Source organism: Ischnura elegans, chromosome 11 (assembly GCF_921293095.1).
Source record: "Ischnura elegans chromosome 11, ioIscEleg1.1, whole genome shotgun sequence".
In the NCBI taxonomy this organism is placed as follows: domain Eukaryota; kingdom Metazoa; phylum Arthropoda; class Insecta; order Odonata; family Coenagrionidae; genus Ischnura; species Ischnura elegans.
The window spans coordinates 89,337,311-89,358,086 of record NC_060256.1 but is presented as its reverse complement, the minus strand read 5'-3'; the positions used below and the strand labels follow the sequence as shown (position 1 = coordinate 89,358,086).

General features: G+C 38.2%; 1 protein-coding gene across 1 annotated transcript in view; it reads right to left on the bottom strand.

Annotated features, from left to right (window-relative positions):
• LOC124168356 (eIF-2-alpha kinase GCN2) overlaps positions 1-20,776 on the bottom strand; it is an 86,299-nt gene that overhangs the window by 42,521 nt on the left and 23,002 nt on the right. Inside the window, exons 19-25 of the mRNA XM_046546553.1 lie at positions 16,418-16,584; positions 15,427-15,601; positions 8,837-9,225; positions 7,723-7,820; positions 4,432-4,619; positions 3,995-4,228; positions 3,013-3,170 (exon numbers count right to left, since the gene is read on the bottom strand). Coding sequence (XP_046402509.1) covers positions 3,013-3,170; positions 3,995-4,228; positions 4,432-4,619; positions 7,723-7,820; positions 8,837-9,225; positions 15,427-15,601; positions 16,418-16,584 — 1,409 coding nt within the window. The remainder of the gene's footprint in view (positions 1-3,012; positions 3,171-3,994; positions 4,229-4,431; positions 4,620-7,722; positions 7,821-8,836; positions 9,226-15,426; positions 15,602-16,417; positions 16,585-20,776) is intronic.

The window sequence follows — 20,776 nt, the reverse complement described above, 5'->3', positions numbered from 1 at the left end:
TTCTGATTTGTGCCCGTCTCTTCAAGCAAGTTTGGTTAAGTATACCAGCTTCAAAATTAAACTAATAGACAGATTAGGTCAACAAAACATTAATCAGCATATATGTAGCAATGTGAAAACATAATAGAGCATAGTTTTTCATCAAGAGCCTCACACATTCAGAATGGTAGGGAGTAGAAAGAAGAGCAGCACGCCCTCCAGAGGGAAATACCCCGATCGATCTTTTCCATGTTCACATCTGAGGTACCGACGTGACAGCGCGATGCTTACGAGTAAGAAACACAAACAGGAGCATTGTAAAAATATGTCACTATGGGAGAAACTCCCCTGGCTCCCGCTTGTTTTTGACCTTGGTTTTTAGATGACTGACTCACGCAGAAAACCAAGGCCACTCAGTTCCTCTTGGGCTTACAACTGGGGAAAGGGAGGAGGGGTAGATAAGAAGTTTGTGCAAGAGGCGCACCCCCGTTTCAGCCTCAATTTCTGGGAAAAAAGATGCGCCTCTTACACGTGCTGATACGGTAGTTCGAATCTTCCCCAGGAGATGGAACTACCATAGGGAGAAGTTAAGTGCCATGGGATAGTAACATTAGTGCATTTCCCAAGATCCGCTACCCCCCTCCATTCAGCACTCACCTCCCCCCTCTGATGCTTTCCTCTTCTCCGAAATGAAACAAAAGGTTCCAGCTCATGCAGGGATCGTTTTACAAAGACCTTAGCTTCGAAAGAAAATATCAAGTTACACGAGAAAAAGAGAAACGTGTTTCACGCCTCTCCGATTCTCGCCCACTGAATTTTTTTAGCCTATCTCCTTCAAAGTTACAAGTTTCTGGAGGTCAACTGCTGCAGGAATCACTTATTAGCCCAAAATTTGTCCAACAATAAATTTCGGCAATTGGTATTATATTTCTATAAGATTAAAATATTAGTAATATGTACGTAATTCAAAAAAGAATGATACCAAACACAACGTATATCTATTGTTATTTAAGCATTTTAAGCAAGGAAATAGTTGGAATAATATGATGGTGATTTCTGGCAAATACCGATATCCTTGCAGCTGAGCTTCTTGGCAGTTAATATGGCATTTTTTCTAAAACAGGGCATCAGGTTGCAATTTATGAGTTATGCTATAAGTTTCACTTGTCAGAGTTGTTAACGAAGCGATATCTTCTCCGGTGATTTTATTTCTTCCTACTAGCAATCCAAATTCATCTGCTCATCTGGCGCTACACTATTTAGAAATGAGTGGGTAAGTTGCCTTCTCTACAGGACAAAAAATTTCATAGCACCTTCGTATGGTCATGCTTCACCCTCTGCAAATGCTCTCACCGCACGCAATAGCATTAATGCCGAACATTACCTTGTACGAGTGGTTCCGTACTTTCCAGGGTGTGTTAACTTCAAACCAGCAAGTGTTTTCAGTGTGGGTTCAATAAAGACCGGTTTCATTTTAATTCGTTTTATTTTTATTAGTCTTTGCACCATGGCCCTTCCGAAGAAACAAGTGAGAACTTTAAAAGATGGAATGAAAATAAATGAAGATGAAGAAAAAAATCTGGGCTAGAAGCGCGTGAGTATTGCAATGCCTTGGGTTGTCCACTAGCACATGACGGCAGGGGTGGGGGTAGAGTGAGATGCCTGGTAAAAACAAGAAGTGGGATGAAGCCGAGGATCAGGTGGGTGTGCCGCTGACAATTAACGCAACATTGTTCACGCTTTCCACAAAGCCTCAATTATATTAAAAATTTAATTATTAGAAAGGAACATTTCAAATAATAAACTATTTTTGGCCTCTGTGATCCATCTCACAACCAATCACTGCGTCAGCGAAAGCGGTTGTTTTAGGCATAACATGCACATTGCTCTCGTAAATACGTGTACTTGAAATAGCTTTCGATGGACTAAATTTTTTACATCAGACAGAAATCCATAATAGCAGTGCAAATGCCGAGTGGAGTGCAAACATTTTTTAGCAAGGTGGCGTGTTCCTTCAGGATATTTGAAAGAGATATTAGTCGAATAAACAATATGACCTATTGTTTCGATAAAGTACTATATTCCTGTAATCAGCTAAAATCTTGTTTGAATCCTTTAGTGAATATCATAATTACTGGTCAAAATCCAGCATTTCCTGGGACACAGGCAGCCTAGCCAAACATCCCCGCATTGATTGTTTTCGCACATTCTTCGATTTTTTCATCCGTTCCCCTGAAAAACGATACATCAAGGTTCCACTGTATATTGAATGTTCTTCCCAAAGCACTCAGACAGGGTAGGACAGTCTGAAATCTCCATCACCACTGGGATTTGAACCCAGGCCCACAGAGTGGAAATCCAACAAGCCAGCCACCACAACAAGCCACATAGCAACAAACCTCTCAGAGATGTCTCACTATGGTCTCGCTTGTCTCGAATATCACGTAATTCTCAGAGATGTAATCATGAGTAGTATGAGTAGTTCAGGAATTTAAAAAAAAAAACTTATTTAAATCCCATCAACGCCTTCCATACATATTTTTCGGAGCAATTCTGCAGTTTTGATTATTGAAAACACGCCATTTAATATGGGTTTCTTATTTTCAAAAGGTCATACATCACAAAATTTGTCTGTAAAAATGATGAAGAAAAGTAGGCCATAACTGTATAACTTGCATTTAATTATTTTTTGCCTAAATTTAAAGCATACCAATAGTACAATAGTACAAAGTCTCATGAGACATCTCAGAGACAATTTTTTTGGACATAGTGACATCTGAGAAAAGACTCAGAGATGTCTCTGAAGCTCTCAGAATGTCTCCGAGACGTAACGTGTGATATTCGAGACGTCTCAGAGACGTATCCGAGACGTATTTCTGCTATGTGGGAACCCAAACCTCCGGTCATTAGACAACTCTAGCCAACTTGACTGCATTTCCTGTTAATAAGGTGCGTATGTAGTGGCTGCCCTGGAGGTAGACTATATTACATTTTTGCTGGGAAGAAAACTAAAATGGACTCAAGGCGACTCACCTATAGCTAGCCAGCAAGCTGTCATAACGTCCTCCAGCTGCGATGATGTCCAACCCTCCTTTCCTTCTCTTCTTCTTCAATTCACAAACCATTTGACACATCATTCCCGAATATTGATGAACATTATACACTAATCCTGGAGCAATGACCATTGGACACTGAAAGGAACAAGAAAATACCATTACGTACATTTCCTAAAATAAAGGCATCACATGAAATTTTGAAACAGTCCTACCAAAAAAATTGCCACCCTATAAGGAAAGTTTTATTTCCTGAGTTGATTGAATTTGATAATGAAGCCAAACCACACCAACATAACAGTTATTCTTTCATAGGCAATATTTTACACTCAGCCCCACATCACACAACAGTGTAACTATAGAAATCATTAAGAACAATTTTAAATGCTGTTTTATAAGTGAAAACTTAACCAAAGAGAATCCTTCATTTTCATACATAGTGGGTTTTTTGCATCCGTATCTGTCCTTTACCTTTTCATTTTATAAGATTATAAAGCATTTGCAAGCGGTTTACATATATATACTTTTCGGCTAGAAAAATATACAGCTATTTTTTAAAGAATTTTGCTGTAATCACATTCACTTCTCTGGAACATTTTTGGGTACACTGCTATGTCGAATACTTCACTACTCAATGCTTGATGCTACTAGGTACTTCTCTCCAGAAGACATTTCTATCGAGAGGAATATAATGCTGAGACATGAAATATTCAATACAGCAGTTCTAGTGAAAATTTAACATACCAAAGAATAACAACTATGTGAAAATAGATCAATACCATGAAAATTCCAAGAATGGTTCAACTCAATTTTTTGCTTTAAGATAAAATCAACATTTTATGTCACCAACAGAAATCAATTCAATTCCTCTAATTATGATGATGATTATTTTACAATGAAAAAGCACCTCGTTATAACTTCAGGGTCTAGTTAAAAATTGAACTATAAATATAAAAACGCACCTTAACTCCCAACGCCTGAGCATGACTCATGATTGTCTCCAACTCATGGAAGGCTTGCCGCGCTAAAGAAGCGGCTTCCCCTTTCCTTCGAACCACTGCTTTGAATGCTCCACCGGAGACTTTTGCAAGAGGCCCTTCAACTTCAACGAGGCAAAGCAGTGCTGCCATTGCTTGCTCACTAAGGCAAAGACTTATCAGGCGTGTCTGGACTTGGAATCTGGTATACTTCTCATCCTACATTCAAAGAAAATATAAATACCTAAATCACTAAAAATAGACAAATATCCATTCACCTTCTTTCACCACACATTTAAATATTCTGATTTTTATGCAATTTTCATTTTTCACTGTGAATACAAAGACAAAAACTATTCAAAATTCAAACAGAGTTTGTATAAAAGCAATTTAATTTAGAAAATATTTGAAGTATAATATACCCTTGCTTCTCCCAAGATGGAATAAATATCTTGATGCTTTCCTTCTTCAATTCCGCAGTGAAGAAGAATGGAACGAAGCAATGAAGTGTGATTGAGGCGAATACTACAGTTCAACTCTCGAAGTGCCGGACGCTCACTAACAACTTCCCAAGCTACAGACAAAATCTCAGCCTCTGCTAACAGGCAACCTGATTGTGGTACAGAGATGTAAACTTTTTATGCACAGGCAAACCAGGGACAGGAAACAATTGTCCTCACCAATGTTAATTCATGAAATCAATGAGCACGTAGCCTCCCACAAAAAATAAAATATTGATGAATGAATCAATAGTAGGTCTCCATATTTGAATTTAAAACTTATATAATCTACAAGAGAATTAGAAACTGATCAAAATCAAGACTTCTTTTAACATTCCTTTAAAATAAATCCAGCCCCCAAATACCATATTTGACGGCATATATGGTGCACCCTTATTTAGAAGGCCACGCACAATAAACAATCATTGAATGCAATTAGGACCAAACATATTTTTATAAAGGAAAATTAACAAACAGCAAGCTATTTTGAACGTGATATGTAAATTTCAATAATGAATAAATGAACGAACAGCAAACAATCAAGCATAATACAAAATAAAGCATTAATAACAAAAACCAGGTTCTCTTAGTTGTCATATTTCGTAAAAGCCAAATAAACAAAGCAGACACATAGATGGGCAAAGCAAAGCAGAAACAAAAGAGGGCAGAGCGAATGCTACTCGTTTCGTTTACTTTTTGACAGTGCGGTGCGGTGACGGAAGGAAACCATCCCAGTTCTCTCTTTTGAGCTATATTATTGTTGGCAAAAATTTAGTTAAACCTGATACAATAATAGGGTAGTTTCCTTCATCAATGAAAACGAAATGAATTTATTGCTACTCGTTACTCACCATTAGGGTTTTCATAATATACAAATTATTTGGTTTTAGAAATCCCAGTTTAAACGAATGGCAATGGTCAATTTTAACCTCATTTCAAAAAGGCCAGATTGGCACCCATGCGATTCCACTCAACGTGACGTCACAGGGACCTAGTTTCTATACTAGTAGATAGGAGTTTTACACCGTCTGAGATTACCAATGCATGCATGAGTCACAGAGCTCAGGGAAACATCTCTTAATAATCACTTATTAAAATTGTCTAAGGTCGGAAAGTTTCCTTTGTTTGATAAGGTAGCAATAATCCATATTTAAGCCAAGCGCTATCTGCTAGCACCCTGCGTCGTATCAGCGCTCAAGCCTCGCCTCAAGGTCACCTCACAGGGTGGCAGCGGGAACCAGAAATACGTCACATGGACTTTTCCCATCATTCCTAATTAGCCGTCGTGTTTTCGCATGCTTGAAAATTTTCACTTTTCGTTTAACCACGAAAAATAGATATCGTAATTCGAAAATCTAAAAGCGTGAAATGCGTTCTCCAGGAGTAATCATCTTTCGAATAAGGCAATAAAAAAATAATAGGAAACCACCCTATTATGGCAGATGTAGAAAAAGGTACGTGTTTCTAGACCTTTATCCTAAAAATAGCATTCAGTATTGAAAGTTAACCTATGTCCTTCATGTATAAGATGCAGGTAAAATTTTTGAGACCAAATTTAGAAAAATAAGCAGGTCTTACATATATGCCGTCAAATACGCTAAGCAATAATTCCTTCAATGAACAATGAATGCTAATAAAAATAGCACCGTCTTAATCATCACTCTCCAAAAGAGCCATAATTTCCAAAAATTACAGTAGTACACTGAAATTTTACAGATTTAATTAATTTGGGCAATGCTAATTTTTCCATCACACCAGAAAGATGCAAAAAAGAAGCTTGATGGCATCATATCTCTAATCCTTTAAATCCACTCAAGTCATAGCGATGATATAAAAAATGTTTTCCAAGAAGAGATGAATGATATTTTACATTTAGTCCATGCCATGGGTGTAGAATTACAACAACCAGAATAAAAGCTATTAACATAAAATTTTTCTGGGTTACAGAAGTACAGTGAGTCCTCGTTCTACGTCATCCCGTTTAACGTCATTTCGCGATAACGTCACGAAAATTTTGAGACCGTCATTCGTTTATCGCACCTACGCTTCGCGATAACGTCAAGTCTTTTAAATTTCGCGCAAAAAAAAAAAAAGGCGAAGCGGCGGGCGTTGCAGGTTGTTCGTTTTGTGGGCGGTAATACAGTCAGTGTAAGCAAAGTATAAAACGGTGTGTTTATTCTTAATTGTGATTACGGTTTTAGCGAAAATTTCTGCAAAATGAATTCTTGCGTAGGTGCGCAAGGTTTTACTTGACATAATGGTTTTCAGGAACCTAAAAAGTGATTTCAAGGAATTTTTCCGTGTAGAACTCTGAGTTTTTGTCATCACTTTTTTGCCGAGTTCACAATAATTTTGGTTCCTTTAACTGCGACGATGTTTCAGCCATTATGATGCCCAGCCGACGCTTACTCGGGCGACCACCATAGCGAAGCCGAAAAGCAAATGCGGGAAGATACAAAAATGGAGAAGGATTTACGTCACTGCTGCTATTGTCGTCGATGAAGACAGGAACTCATATTTATGCGATAGTTTGGCTTTCCCACCGTAAAAAATGCCCCAGATATGATACGCCAGCATTTTTTTCGCGTAGGAATTGTGAGGTCTAGGAGCCGATATTCACTTTTTACATTGTTTCTTATGGGATATTATGCTTCGATTAACGTCATTTCATTTATCGTCGCATTTTTCAGGAACGGTAAGTGACGTTAAACGAGGACTCACTGTATGTTGTGGCTTTGATCAAGTCCTTAAATACGGTAGAACATAGAGCATGCATTACATAGAGCCCTGAACACAGCTGTATGAAACAGTTACAGCACAAATGGGGTGCAAGAATCAGCAGCTTGTGCAAGAGAAATTTTAAAAAAATTGTTTGCCATAAAATGTCCAAAATCTCAATACTGTATGAGTAAGTCAAAGGGTATAAAAGCCATGGAGGTGACCAGTATAAGACATCAGATGGACTCCAACAGCTATGCATCACATTTCTATATTCAATTTTTTACCTATGCACCTGCCGAAGCATGATGTCAAATAAGAGAGTAATTTCTGATATTCAGTGATGAAAATAATTTTACTAAGGCCATACACATTTGATGTTATTTTTACATTGCCTTTGGCTATATAATAATAACTTCAAATGCATGAATATTATTTGCTTAGGAAATATATTCTACTTTTCAATGAGTGCATAGTTATATCTATAAATCATACCTGGATTAGGAGTAACAATATCAAAGGCGCATTCATAGAGCTCGCGGGGATGATATCCAAATGGTCGCTTTTCCCTGTAGACTTTGTCTACACTATATCTGAAATTAACAATTACAATAACATTAAAACAAGAAACTTAAAAAGTTATAACTTGCGGAGGCAGTAAATCTATGAGATACAAATACTGAGCACTATGACTTAGCTAGCAGTAGAGACAATGCTATAGTCAGACTTACGTACTTGAAATCATCAAAATATATAAATATCAATGAATTAATTAAAACTGAAATTTATAGACACTGAGATAAATCTAAATACCCATAAAACTAGTTTCAGCTTTAATTTAACATTCTTGAATGAGGTAAATTATGTAAAAATAAAATTTTACAATAGTATAATAATAACAGAGACTACACATTTGAATCTACTTGCATAAAAAATCAGGAAAAAATGAAAATGTTTGCACAGGCTATCTTCAATTTTGAGAACGATCAGAAGAAATGACATAACTTTCGCATCACTTTGTCCACCCAATAGCCAGTGGCTAGGAGCATTGTTCTAAAAGAGGTCACTCATGGAGACAATACATGTGATGTTAAAGCATTAAATGGGTAGCATTTTCACACATTTTGATCCCTAAATATCTCGACTCGTGCATTACAATGGAATGTATAATTTCACCACATTCATTAACCCACTGTAAATTCAGCAGTCATTCAAGTATCATTGAAGTAAGGGCAGACTAGCACGACCACGACCAGTTTCAGCATTGCAACAAATGGAGCGACGCGCACTAGGCCAAGTGTGACTCTTTGGTCGGACCCAAGTCGTCCGACCAAAATTTTTGAATTTTCGTCGTCCCCGACTCAGCGGTCGTTGCGGCCAGAAATTACACACATTCTAATGGTGCGCCGCGCACTGACTCCGACTTCACTCTGACCTGACCATACCGATTGAGCAAGTGGATGGTGAATGTGTTTTGCTATCGTGGGTGTGGTCGTGCTCTGGTCGGAGGGTGTGCGACAGAGATCAGTTGTGGCCGTGGTCACGCTAGTGCGCGCCTGGCCTAAGCAGGTCACACTTTGTTAACATTCCTAGTCAGCTTTTTATTTACCTTTTGAGAAGTGAGATTCCATTCCATGCAACATAGCGAGCAAATGGTGCCCTCAGGTCATGGGGTAAGGAGACTGTCCCACCAGAGCGTGTCATGAATCGAACATGAGACGAGGTATCTGATCGGCCAGGGTCATGAGGAGTCCTACCATATCCTTCCAATCCGCTAGCAGGGCCAGGCCCACCAGAAGTAAGAGACGGAGCTCCTGTGGCTGGAGAGGGCAGCAATAATGGGGTTGGTACACACACAGCACCATGGCGACGAAATATGCCAACAACACGATCCCTCGCAGCTTCTTGGAGGCGGTAAGCTCGGGCTGGGGGTAGGTTGGCTGGGCCCACACGAGGCAAACTCATGTCAAAGGTCACATCTTCAGCAGGCGTGACTTCCTGTAACAAATGAAAGGGAATCATTATCAATATTGAGGTATGATTATTATAATGTTGAGAAGTCCTCAATTGTCTAGTTTAAAAATAAGAACAAAACATACTGTTCTATTAGTGTTCACATTAACCAAAAACCAATTCCCCAGATGGAATGTGTGAAATTTCTTGGGCTACAGCTCGATGCTTCACTTACTTGGCAATCTCATATTAATATACTGACCAAGAAGTTACGTTCCAAATGTTTTCTAACACGATCCATAAGATCCACTGTATCTCAAGACGCGCTGATGGCCTTGTACTATGGACAGAATTACTCCCATTTAACATATGGCATTTTATTCTGGGGTTCCTCACCCCATGCATCCAAAATCTTTAAAATGAAAAAAAGAGCTGTGAGACTAATAGCAAATTCTCTTTATCTTGCCCCTAGCAAACCAATTTTTAGAAAGCTGGGCCTTCTACCTTTTCCTTGTGTCTATATTTTACATGTGTCATTGTACACTCATAGTAATTTGAACCAATTTAATAACAACAGTGCTGTACACAATCACTACACCAGAAGCTCCAATGACCTACATGTACCATATGTACACACTGCAACTGCATCATGTGGTCCTAACTTAATGGGTCTTAAACTGTACAATGCATTGCCCAATGAATTGAAATGCATTAATAGTTCTTCTATATTTAAGACCAGAATCAAGGAAATTTTACTACATAAAATGTACTACAAAGTTGATGATCTCATTAATGACCGAATTCATATATGTAATATTGTTTTTAGTGTTTTTTCCTTCTCATTCTCGTAATTTTGTTAATTAAACTGTAACATATCTGACCTGTCCTATATCATGTACTTGATCGCTGGACTAATAAACTTATTGTTATTATTATCATTTTTCTGAAGATAATATTAAGTGGAATATTGCCCAGAGGTGACAAAAAATTAAAAGAAAACCTAAAAAAAAGACATCACACGTCCTTCTACTTCCTTTGATTTTTCTAAAAATATTTAATTTTTGTGGTAAGGCTTCAAAAAGTTTTGCAAGTAAATTGTTACAGTCAAGTTTGGTCATATTTACCTTAGCAAACTTGTTTGCTTCAGTCCATTATGCCCAACACATTATCTGGAAGTGATGAAAATGTTGGTTTTGATATTTCCTTCCCCAGTTCATCCCATACTCTGTCCATGCTGAATATCTTATACATCACAAATAGTCTGCTCTATTTTTTCCTCAGCTCTAATTTCTTCTTAACAATGTCAAAGAATAGAATAAAGACACTTGCCCCAATTCCAACATGCACAGGCAACACAATGATCAAGTCATTTCTTTTCAGAACAGGATAGAAAGACTATCAATGGATTTTAAAGATATACTTTTGCTTAGGTAGAAATGAATTCATCTATAACACCTAATCCTTTCAGATCTACCTCAAGGGAGGCAATGAATACACAATTTTATAATTCCCCGACCTTTCCATCGTAAATTTTCTAATTTCCCTCACAAAAGGCACCTAAAAAGTAACCTACCATTGGAATACTTAAATTTGGCCAAAGTATACTTTTAAAAAAGTTTTTTAAAAATGTAAAAACAAAATATGTATAAAAATTAAATGTTACCTGTACATCAGGGTGTATCAGAAACACGTTTTGGGGAAACATATCCCATTGAAAAAGTCGTGGAACTGACTGACTGATTCAAGGCCAAAACAAATCAAGACCTCTAGGTCAACCCTGGACCCTAACTATGACCATATTAGGATGGATTATTTAAAATTGAAAAATGCATGATACTCAGTGCATGAGTCATTCCCAGTATATTTTACCGAGTTGCAGCCCTTAAGACAAAATTTATGTTGCACCTTTGTTAAGTCACAAAATTACTATTTAGACTATGATGGGACCCTAGGTTACCTAGATGCAGCATGGAAGTATGGCATGGGAAGACGGGCAGAAATATGCTGCATCCATACTAGTGGTGGAAATTAGTTTTAGCTGGCGAAATGGGAGTGAAAAATTGGCCAGTAAACATATTGGTACAAAAAGAATGAAAATCAGCCATCCTTGTTCCTATGATGGTGGAAGAATTTTTGTGAATATCTAAGGATTCTAACAAGGAACAGTTGGAATCAGATGAAATGAAAGACAATCAATTTACACAGCAGTGAAAGAGTCAAAAAGATAAAAATGATGAAGAGGTGGGAACAGATGACTACCTGGTGGCACATATGGGAGGCAATCCCTTGAAGTCTGAAACCAATCACAAATTTTTATGACTTGCGTATTGCAGAAAATTATAAATAGGGTGGTATATACCGTATAAGCGCGTGTAAGAGGCGCACCTTTTTTCCCAGATATTGCAGCCGAAAATGGTGGTGCGCCTCTTACACAAACTTCTTATCTTCCCCCCTCCCCTTCACCAGTTGCAAGTTCAAGGGGAACTGAGTGGCCTTGGTTTTCAGCGTGAGTCAGTCATCTGAAACCCTGGGTCAAAATCAAGCGGCAGGCAGGGGAGTTTCTCCCTTAGTGATGTATTTTTAAAATGCTCCTGTTTGAATTTCTTGCAAGCATCGCGCCGTCACGTCGGTACCCCAGAGGTGAACATTGAAAAGATCGTGCGGGGTGATTCGCTCCGGAGCGCGTGCTAAATTTATTGCCACGAGTGGGCATCCCGCGGCATTTATACTGCATATAGTAATATTGGTGTCACAACCTGCGGTTGAAAAAATTCGAACGAGTGTGCTCATTGTTGGACTTAATGGTGGATAGAAGAAATCGGAAATGCTTATAAGTGAAGAGCGCTGAAGGAGAGGTCGAGGGGAAGAGGGCTCCCTTCCCTCCGTATTTAAAGCTACGAGCGAAGGAGCAAGGGAAGAACACGTCCGATCTTGCATGTGACGTCGTTGCCTTTAAAGCAAAGGGGCGAAGGCACAGCAATGTGATATACGCAGTTTGCGTTGCCTGAGTTTCCAGTCCGTCTCGTCTTGTTTGAATGCGCTTATGCTACGCTTGTTTCTTCTGAAATTGTGCTGTTTGGACTATGTTGAATATTAGTAGCCTTATTTTAGCTATAAATCTTTGTGTCAAACAATTAGAGCTCAAAAAACTTAAATGCTGTAAGATATACGTCGCGTTAGGTCTAATTCTTTTCAGAACCTCGTGCGTGTCATACAATTGCTGAAAGATATCGAAATATCTTCGAGCTCAGAAGGTGACTCACGTAGCATTTGACCTCCTGAAACTCGGGGAATTGAACCTGGTAGACCGAAAATATTTTCCTGTGGAGTCTCGGAAAGGAAAAAAACGGCAGAGGCATTAGCTGATGGAGAGCCGAGTGTAGTTCCGTTTGGCTCCTTGCACACACGCCGATTTTGGACGGCCGGTAAAATATTGGCCGATATTTTACCGGTGAAGCGATGCTTGCACACACGCCGGATTTTTACCGGTCAAACGATACGTTGCTAAGTTTTTGAGCCGGCGTCGGCGATCCACAGTGACAATAGCCGGCAGCTAACCGGCATTTTGCCAGTGCCGGCGTGTGGTCGGTACGTGTGCAAGCTCCAATGCTCTCCCATTGTTCACTATTGGAATGTGGACGGCCGATATTTTACCGGCCGTCCAAAATCGGTGCGTGTGTAAGGGGCCTTAAATCTACGACGTGGTTATTATCCTACGGCGCTGAGATTGCCCCGATTGTTGTTCAATCTCTTGGGAAAGCTCATGCCATTTGCCTGTCGTGTTTTGCCTTAAAATTTTCCACGGCTGCAATTCTATTGCAATACTCCTGCGAGAGCTTTTAAACAAAATTGTTCGTGAGTGGGACAAGCAACGTAGAGCGATGGCGTATGCAAAGAGAGGATCGGAACTCTTTCTACTCCCTCTTATACTGCCGCAGTTATCAAAATTTCCTCTTTCAAATAGTACTGAAAGAGGACATTTCGATAACTGTCGAAATTCCAGGCATACGTCTGGTTCAGATCAGCTGGCCGCAATGTTCCTAAAAAATGCAGCCCCTTCCTTGGCTTTACCCCTATCCATCATTTTTAATAGATGTTTTTCAACGGCATATTTTCCGTCAGTGTGGAAAATTGGCAGCATTTTCCCACTCTTCAAATCCGGAAAGAAATCTTCTGTAGAATCATACCGTCCTATCTCAATTTTGCCAATTATATCGACTATTTTTGAGCGCATCATTCATCAACGTCTGTTGTCTTTCTCTCTTCCCTTAATATCTGACGAACAGCATGGTTTCCTTCCCGGATCATCTACAGTAACAAATCTGTCCATTTTGCACAAATATTGCATTGACGCTTTCGAGACTTCATCACAGCTGGATGTATGCTACATTGATTTTGCCAAAGCTTTTGACAAAATTAACCATCAATTACTGCTCTTCAAATTAGAGAATCGGTATAATGTCCATGGTAATTTCCTTTCTATCTTATCTTCTTTCCTTCAGAACCGGCAACAATACACAATAGTAAATGGGTCGCGTTCTTTGATGGCACCGGTTACATCTGGAGTTCCACAAGGGAGTGTCCTCGGGCCTTTACTGTTTGCATTATACATAGATGATCTAGTTAACAGTATCTCCTCCACCAATTGCAAAATATTATTATACGCAGATGACTGCAAAATTTTTAAACAGATTGATTCCCCGAATGACTGCCTTGCTCTGCAGAAGGCTCTTGATGCCATAGACCAATGGTCTGAGATTTGGAGTCTAAAAATTAATCCAGCCAAGTCTACCATTCTACCATTCACCCTACGCAAGTCTATCCTGAGTATAAATTACCGATTATCTGGACATCATATTCCTTCGGTCACCTCTCAGAAGGATTTAGGGGTTATTTTTGACTCTAAGCTGCTCTTTCGTGAGCACATTAAATCCATTTCCACCCGCGCTATGTCTTTGGTGGGTATGATGTATCGCCATAGTGAGGTGTTGGATTTAATTGCTCTACGCACCTTCTTCCTTTCCTGTGTCTCTCCGGTCCTAGAATACTGCAGCCAAATCTGGTCTTCGGCCCCACCTTCTTCATTAAAGCTCCTGGAACGTCCATTGAATTTTTTCCTTTCTGTTGTCCGCTACCGCCACTTGCCTTTTCGTAACTTCTCCCTCAATAAGATTAGATCCTCTCTTGGCATTTCTACTTTAGCTGATCGCCGTATCCTCAATGACCGGAGACTCTTTTTAAATATCATCAATGGCAAATACAGGTCATCAGACCTTCTTTCTTTTTTTCCGCTTCGTGTTCCTTCGCGCACGACGAGGTCGAGTGACCTATTTCATTGTTTCACCCCCCGCCTTTCTGTTTCTAAACGTTCTTTTCTATTCAGACTTCCTTCTTCCATTAACTCATATGCCAAATGTGTTCCAAATTTTGATCCTTTTTTTCATCCCACACCCAACTTGCACCATCACTATCGTAATTTTCCCCCTATTCCTCGCCCCACCTGATGACTATTCTTTGTTATTATTTGTAATTACTGTTGAATTTTTTTTTGTTTTTGTTGGTTACGTTGCTTAATGTTATTTAATTATTTCTCCTGTTATTGTAGTCCTCTGTAATTGGCCTCGTGCTGTTTTTGGACTAAATAAATAAATAAATAAATAAATAAATAAATAAATAAATAAATAAACACCGCACGATAGGATAAAAAAAATGTCGCAAAATTTTTTTTCTTTATAGCTTCGATCCTCAAAATAGGGGTGCGCCTCTTACACAAGCTTATACGGTATGTATTCAAAACTCTTGGGCAACTAATCATAAAAATAAAAGTTAGTAACTGAAGAACTTTTTGCATGGCAGAGATATGGTAAACAGCAATCAAACATTTTCTAAAGCAATGGATCATCAATGGCAGTGGCGTAGCCAGGAATTTTGTTCGGGGGGGGGGCGGGTCCAAAACCAGGGGGAAAATTTATGAAAAGCAGGGTGCTAAGGAGAGGGTTTTAAACTAATTTGAACACTTTTCATAATCGAAAAAAAAACTTCATTTGTTGAAGAAATATTCTGTAAATCCATGATTTTTCAATATTCTTTTGTTATATGGAGGAAAATAATTGTGTTTTTATATTTCGAGGGGGGTCAGGACCCATGGAACCCCTGCCTGGCTACGCCGCTGATCATTGAGAAGCAAATAATTTTTGATGACGCAAAGGTTCACCACATAAAAATAATGATTCTCAAAATTCTTACCTGGTTAAAGCAAGATGCCACGAGATATTTGTAAGCTTTACTTTGAGGGTTGAGTAGTGTATGCCGAACCATTTCTTGCAGCTCTGCCTCTTCAAGTTGTGGGGGAGGAACATAGTCCGATTGAAGAAGCTCCAGGGAGGTTGGACGTTTTCCAGGATCATGAGATAGTAACCATCTACCAAGAGATGATTATCATAAAATTAATCACAGTCACAATTAGTCACATAACAGCATCAAAAAGTAACAAATGACATTACATACAATTACACTATTTTCTTACTTTCCCAACTAATTGTATGTATTGTGGTATTCAACGATCATATAACCCTATTAGCTAGCGATTCAGTCGAGAAATATAAACTCTTTTGTCCATACTAATAATCATTTCCTCTTCACTGTCAGTTCCTATTCCAGCTCAGTTACTGATCCCAGTTATTGCTCTTCATCACGTATTCCATTTTCATTGCTTAATTTCTAAAAGATATTGGTGATTTTTTCAATGATATTATGAAAACTACATTTAAAAAATAAACCATGAGATCTGAGAGGTGACTGATTCCACAAAATCACTCTATTTGAAGTGTGCAATGTATATTAGGCAATTTTCCAACAAGGGTTAGTCCGAAATATTTCAGTACCGATTCTTTTTAACTTTGATTTTCATTCCAGTTCTAACAATCTCAAAAAGTGGTGGAGTCTACAACTTAACCAAGACATCTCTAGTCCAAAAAAAAACCAAAGAATAGATTTTCATCTACTTAGTCAACAAATAAACTTCTAAAAACTTGTACCGTGAAGTTCTATTAAGCAGATATTCTAAACAATAAGCTAAAATCCTACATGAGATGTTAGGAATGAGTTATCCATGCATTGAAGGTCATGCATTCAAATGATGTTTCTTGCTTACATGATTTCTAATATGCACTGCATGAATAAATGTATCATTTTTTGGTAAAAATGATATTTTTTATTATAACATAATACTACATACCTTAGTATATGTGACTGCTGGGGCATTTCATTTTCATTGAAATCGGGTGGAAGAATAATGTCTTTGTGTCTCAGATTTACAAGAACCTTAACTCTCTCCATACCAGTGACTAGAGGATGGTAACACATTTCAAAGAAAATAATGCCCAGGCTGTAAATATCCACTTTCTGTGAAGATAAAATAAAAGCAACAGAAATTAGCAAGTACACATGATATGAGAGCTATTTCAGGGGATAAAATTCTTATTCATGTATTATATGAAAGAGGTGAATACTCTTTAGATATAAAAGGTATGGTCATTTATGACGCAGTAGTGGAAAGGTGAAAGGAAAAAATATTTGCTTTGCTGTCAAAAAATATAATTAAAAATATCAATTTTAGCTAATGGCAGAATAATTGCCATTTATATGCATTGAAAAAAATGTAAATTCGATATTTAATCAAACATACAAGATGATGGCAATTCACCACCTTAAATAAGCAAATTAGACAAATGGAAGGCAGCTTTGGTAGCGAAAGATGGCATTGTTTCCTACCACGATTACTTCATCATCTCTTTGAACATATGAAATGTATTTTCATTTTTTTTAGAAGAGGTTTGGTTAAAAATAGGAATAAAATTTAATTAAAATATTTGTACTCCCATGTTACTCCCACTCTCCGTGTTACTCCCATATGCTTGCGTGTAACTGAATGAAGCAGCTCCCTAACAAAAGAGGATGTTAAAATTTACACTGAAAGGGGGGAAGGTGGGGCAAAAAAGGGGAGGTAAGTAGAAGAGACACTCACTGCATTGAGTCTTTAAGGGGTCTAGTGATAGGTCGTGAGATGGATCACGAAGGCCAAAAATAGTCTATTATTTGAAATATTCCTGTCTAATAAACATATTTTTCATATAATTCAGGCAATGTGTAAAGCGTGAACAATGTTGCGTTAGGGGTCTAGAGATAGGTCTAACAATAAGAGCAGAAAAGTGACTGATTTGAGAAAGCATCAGCAGCTGAGCTATCGCTAGCCACATCTATGACACTGCGCTCGCAAGGGAAGTATCTCTAGTGTGCTCAAGGGTGTCAATGGAATACTCAGCCATATGCACTGTCATAATATGTGCGTTGGCAGTGAAATTGGCAATCTTGCTCTAGCAGCTAGATCAAAGCTCATCATAAAGCTCTTCGGCTAGATCACATTTCGAACACGGAAATTATGTCATGCAATCGTGACAGTTAAGCTAGGACTAAATTTGCAAACTAGCGAGTGTTTTCCGTGTGAGTTTAATAAAGTCAGGTTTCGTTTTTATTAGTTTTATTTTTATCTGTCTTCGGACCATGACCCTTCCGAAGAAACGAGTGAGAACTTTAAAAGACGGAATGAAAATAATTGAAGATGGAGAAAATATCCTGGCTAGAAGCACGTGAATATTGCAGAACGCCTTGGGTTTTCTGCTAGCACATGACGGTAATGGTGGGGGTAGAGTGAGCTACCTGGTGAAAACAAGTAGGGGGATGAAGCCGAGGATCAGGTGGGAGTGCCGCAGACGATTAATGCAACATTTTTCACGCTTTACACATTGCTTGAATTATATGAAAAATATGTTTATTAGACAGGAATATTTCAAATAATAGACTATTTTTGGCCTTTGTGATCCATCTCACGATCAATCACTCTGTCGACGAAAGCAGTTGTTTTGGGCATAACATGCACATTGCTCTTGTAAATACGTGTACTTGAAATGACTTTCGATAGATAAGAATTTTTACATCTGACAGAAATCTATAATAGCATTGTCAGTAACGTAGCCAGAAATTTTGTTCAGGGGGGTCCAAAATCTGGAGGGAAAATTTTTGAAAAACAGGGTACTCAGAAATGAATTTTAAACTAATTTTAACACTTTTCATGATCGAAAAAACTTCATTCGTTAAAGAAATATTTTGTAAATTCATGATTTTTCAATATCTTGTTTTCTTTTATGAAGGAAAATAATTGTGTTTTTATATTTTAAGGGTGGGGGGGCATCCGGACCCCCTGGACCGCCCCCCTGGCTACGCCACTGAGCAGTGTGAATGCCGAGTGGAGAGCAAACCTTAGCGAGGTGGTGTGTTCCTTTAGGATATTTGACAGTGATATTAGTCGAATCAAGAATATGACCTAAGTGTCTTGATAAAGTATTAGTATTCCTGTAATCAGCAAAAATCTAGTTTCAATCATTTAACGAATACAGGCGGTCCTCGACTTTCGTACACTCGACTTTCGTACAATTCGCACTTTCGTACGTTCAAAATTGACACCTTTTACTCGACTTCCGTACGCTAAATTCGGACTTTCGGACATTGGTCTGTATTTTTTAAAAATTCCCGCGGTGTTTATTGCGCATCCCAACATTTAATTGTTTCAAAAGGCAGTTTATGCGAACAATACGAACGTATATAATGAAGGGAATTGTTGGTAGTTGACTCTAATCTAGGTGATTTATTTGGGAGAGAGACTGCCTGCTATAGGCTCCTTTATCAAGAGAAGAAGAAAGCCTTCATTGGAGAGATTTTTCAAAAAAGTTGACTAGACATCATCAAATAGCTTTCGATAAAACTAGTAAGATCTTATTTCGAATTGTGTTTTTTCATTTGAGGGCTGTTTAATTCAAGTACACCTTCAGCAACAATATTGCGTATTGCACGAAATATCACCCGAATTCCATTTGTCTTTTGTCTTTTTTGAATGGCATGCGAGATATACGCAATCACGAATGTCACCAGCCGGATGTCGAATGTTGGTGTGAAAATTAAAAGGCATCCCGAGTGCGGGTTCAACAATTACATTTGGTTATGCTTCTTGATATGTCTTTTCATTTATAATGGACGTAACAAGTGGAATGTCAGTTTAAACGGCAAGAGGAAGTTTCACTCGATAGCCAACGGAGTTCTTGTTTTTTTTAACTTTTATTTAGTTTCCGCGTATTTTCGAAATAAATCAGATGATTGGAGGAATATTATTAACATATTATTAAAAATTAGTGAATTGAAATGAAATCCGTGGAAAAAAAGGTTTTAGTGCGTATATACAGTAGAATCCTGATTTAAGGTTTTTCAGGGGGGACAAACTTTAAAACACTAAATGCGGAAAAACACTAAATGAGGACCTGCCATTTTTTTCAGGTTTTAGGGTCTGTAATGATTGGAATGGCTTTTTATGAATAAAAAGTATTATTTTACGTAACTAAAAGGTGCTGCATGCAGCAAAAAATTCATTGATTAAGTGTTTTCAGCCCTATGAAGGTTGGATAATACTTTTCAGGAATCAACTAAAAAAATGGGTAGTAAAAATAAGTAATGTGAGGATGACAATTGTTTTAATGAAATATTTTAAGAAAATTCTAATAAACATCACCTTAAAAGTATTCCCACACAGAGTATTATTATGGACATTAGTGATTCCATTTTTATGCATATTTCAGTGGTCTCGATGAAATTTAGAATTTTTTCTGCAAAAGTGACATGTAGGTGACTATAGCATTTCTAATATAATAAGAAAAGGTGTCAGTAGGTACTCAAAAAATCATGAGGAATGAGTGAAATAAAGGGACAGCAGAAGATCGCTAATCCTGAATTCTCAACTACCGAATATCTAGTAAAAGGGAGGTTTTCTGGAATTTTGCCAACTTAACGTTTTCTGTTGCCTCGGCGAAACAAGGGATTTATGAGCCTTTAAAAAGCCTCCTATGCGCACATTTTGGATTTCGAGGTCATCCAAAAAAGTAGAATCTTATTTTAGTATGCGTACAAGTCGATGGTGATTCAACTCGATGATAACACCAGATTCGTTGTCATGTATCCGCGGCCTTATGCAGGTCGAATGGAGCCGGGAGAACGCGGCGCGCTGATCACCTTGACTCCGACTCGCCTTGTTTCTCGGCAGCTTTTAATAAAATTTGGTTGGACCTTGAATAACGATTAGCTAAACTCTGTTAAGTGAAAAGGTTTAATCTTCAACAGAACTGAATTTCATCCGAAAAATTGTCAGTGCCTCTGGAGTTTGGCAATTTTGTCAGGGTTATGATGTCGAAGTCAACCTCCAAGGGATGCCCGCCGGATTTTCGTATTTTTCCGCGCTACCGTGAGTATGCGGTGATTTTTTTTCCAGCATGAGCGATTTATTTAGAGTCATGGATCGTGATAGTTCGTCAAAACTCCGATTGTCATTCGCTATTGACATTAATTAGCACCAGATAAATATTTTTGAATCGACAGCGATATCAACCAGCCGCATGTCGATAAATTGGCTCCGGGATATCTAAATTACGATGTAAAATAATGTTGTTCCGTAGGGAAAGAATGCTCTCACTCAAGGTCATGACAGGGGAAACAC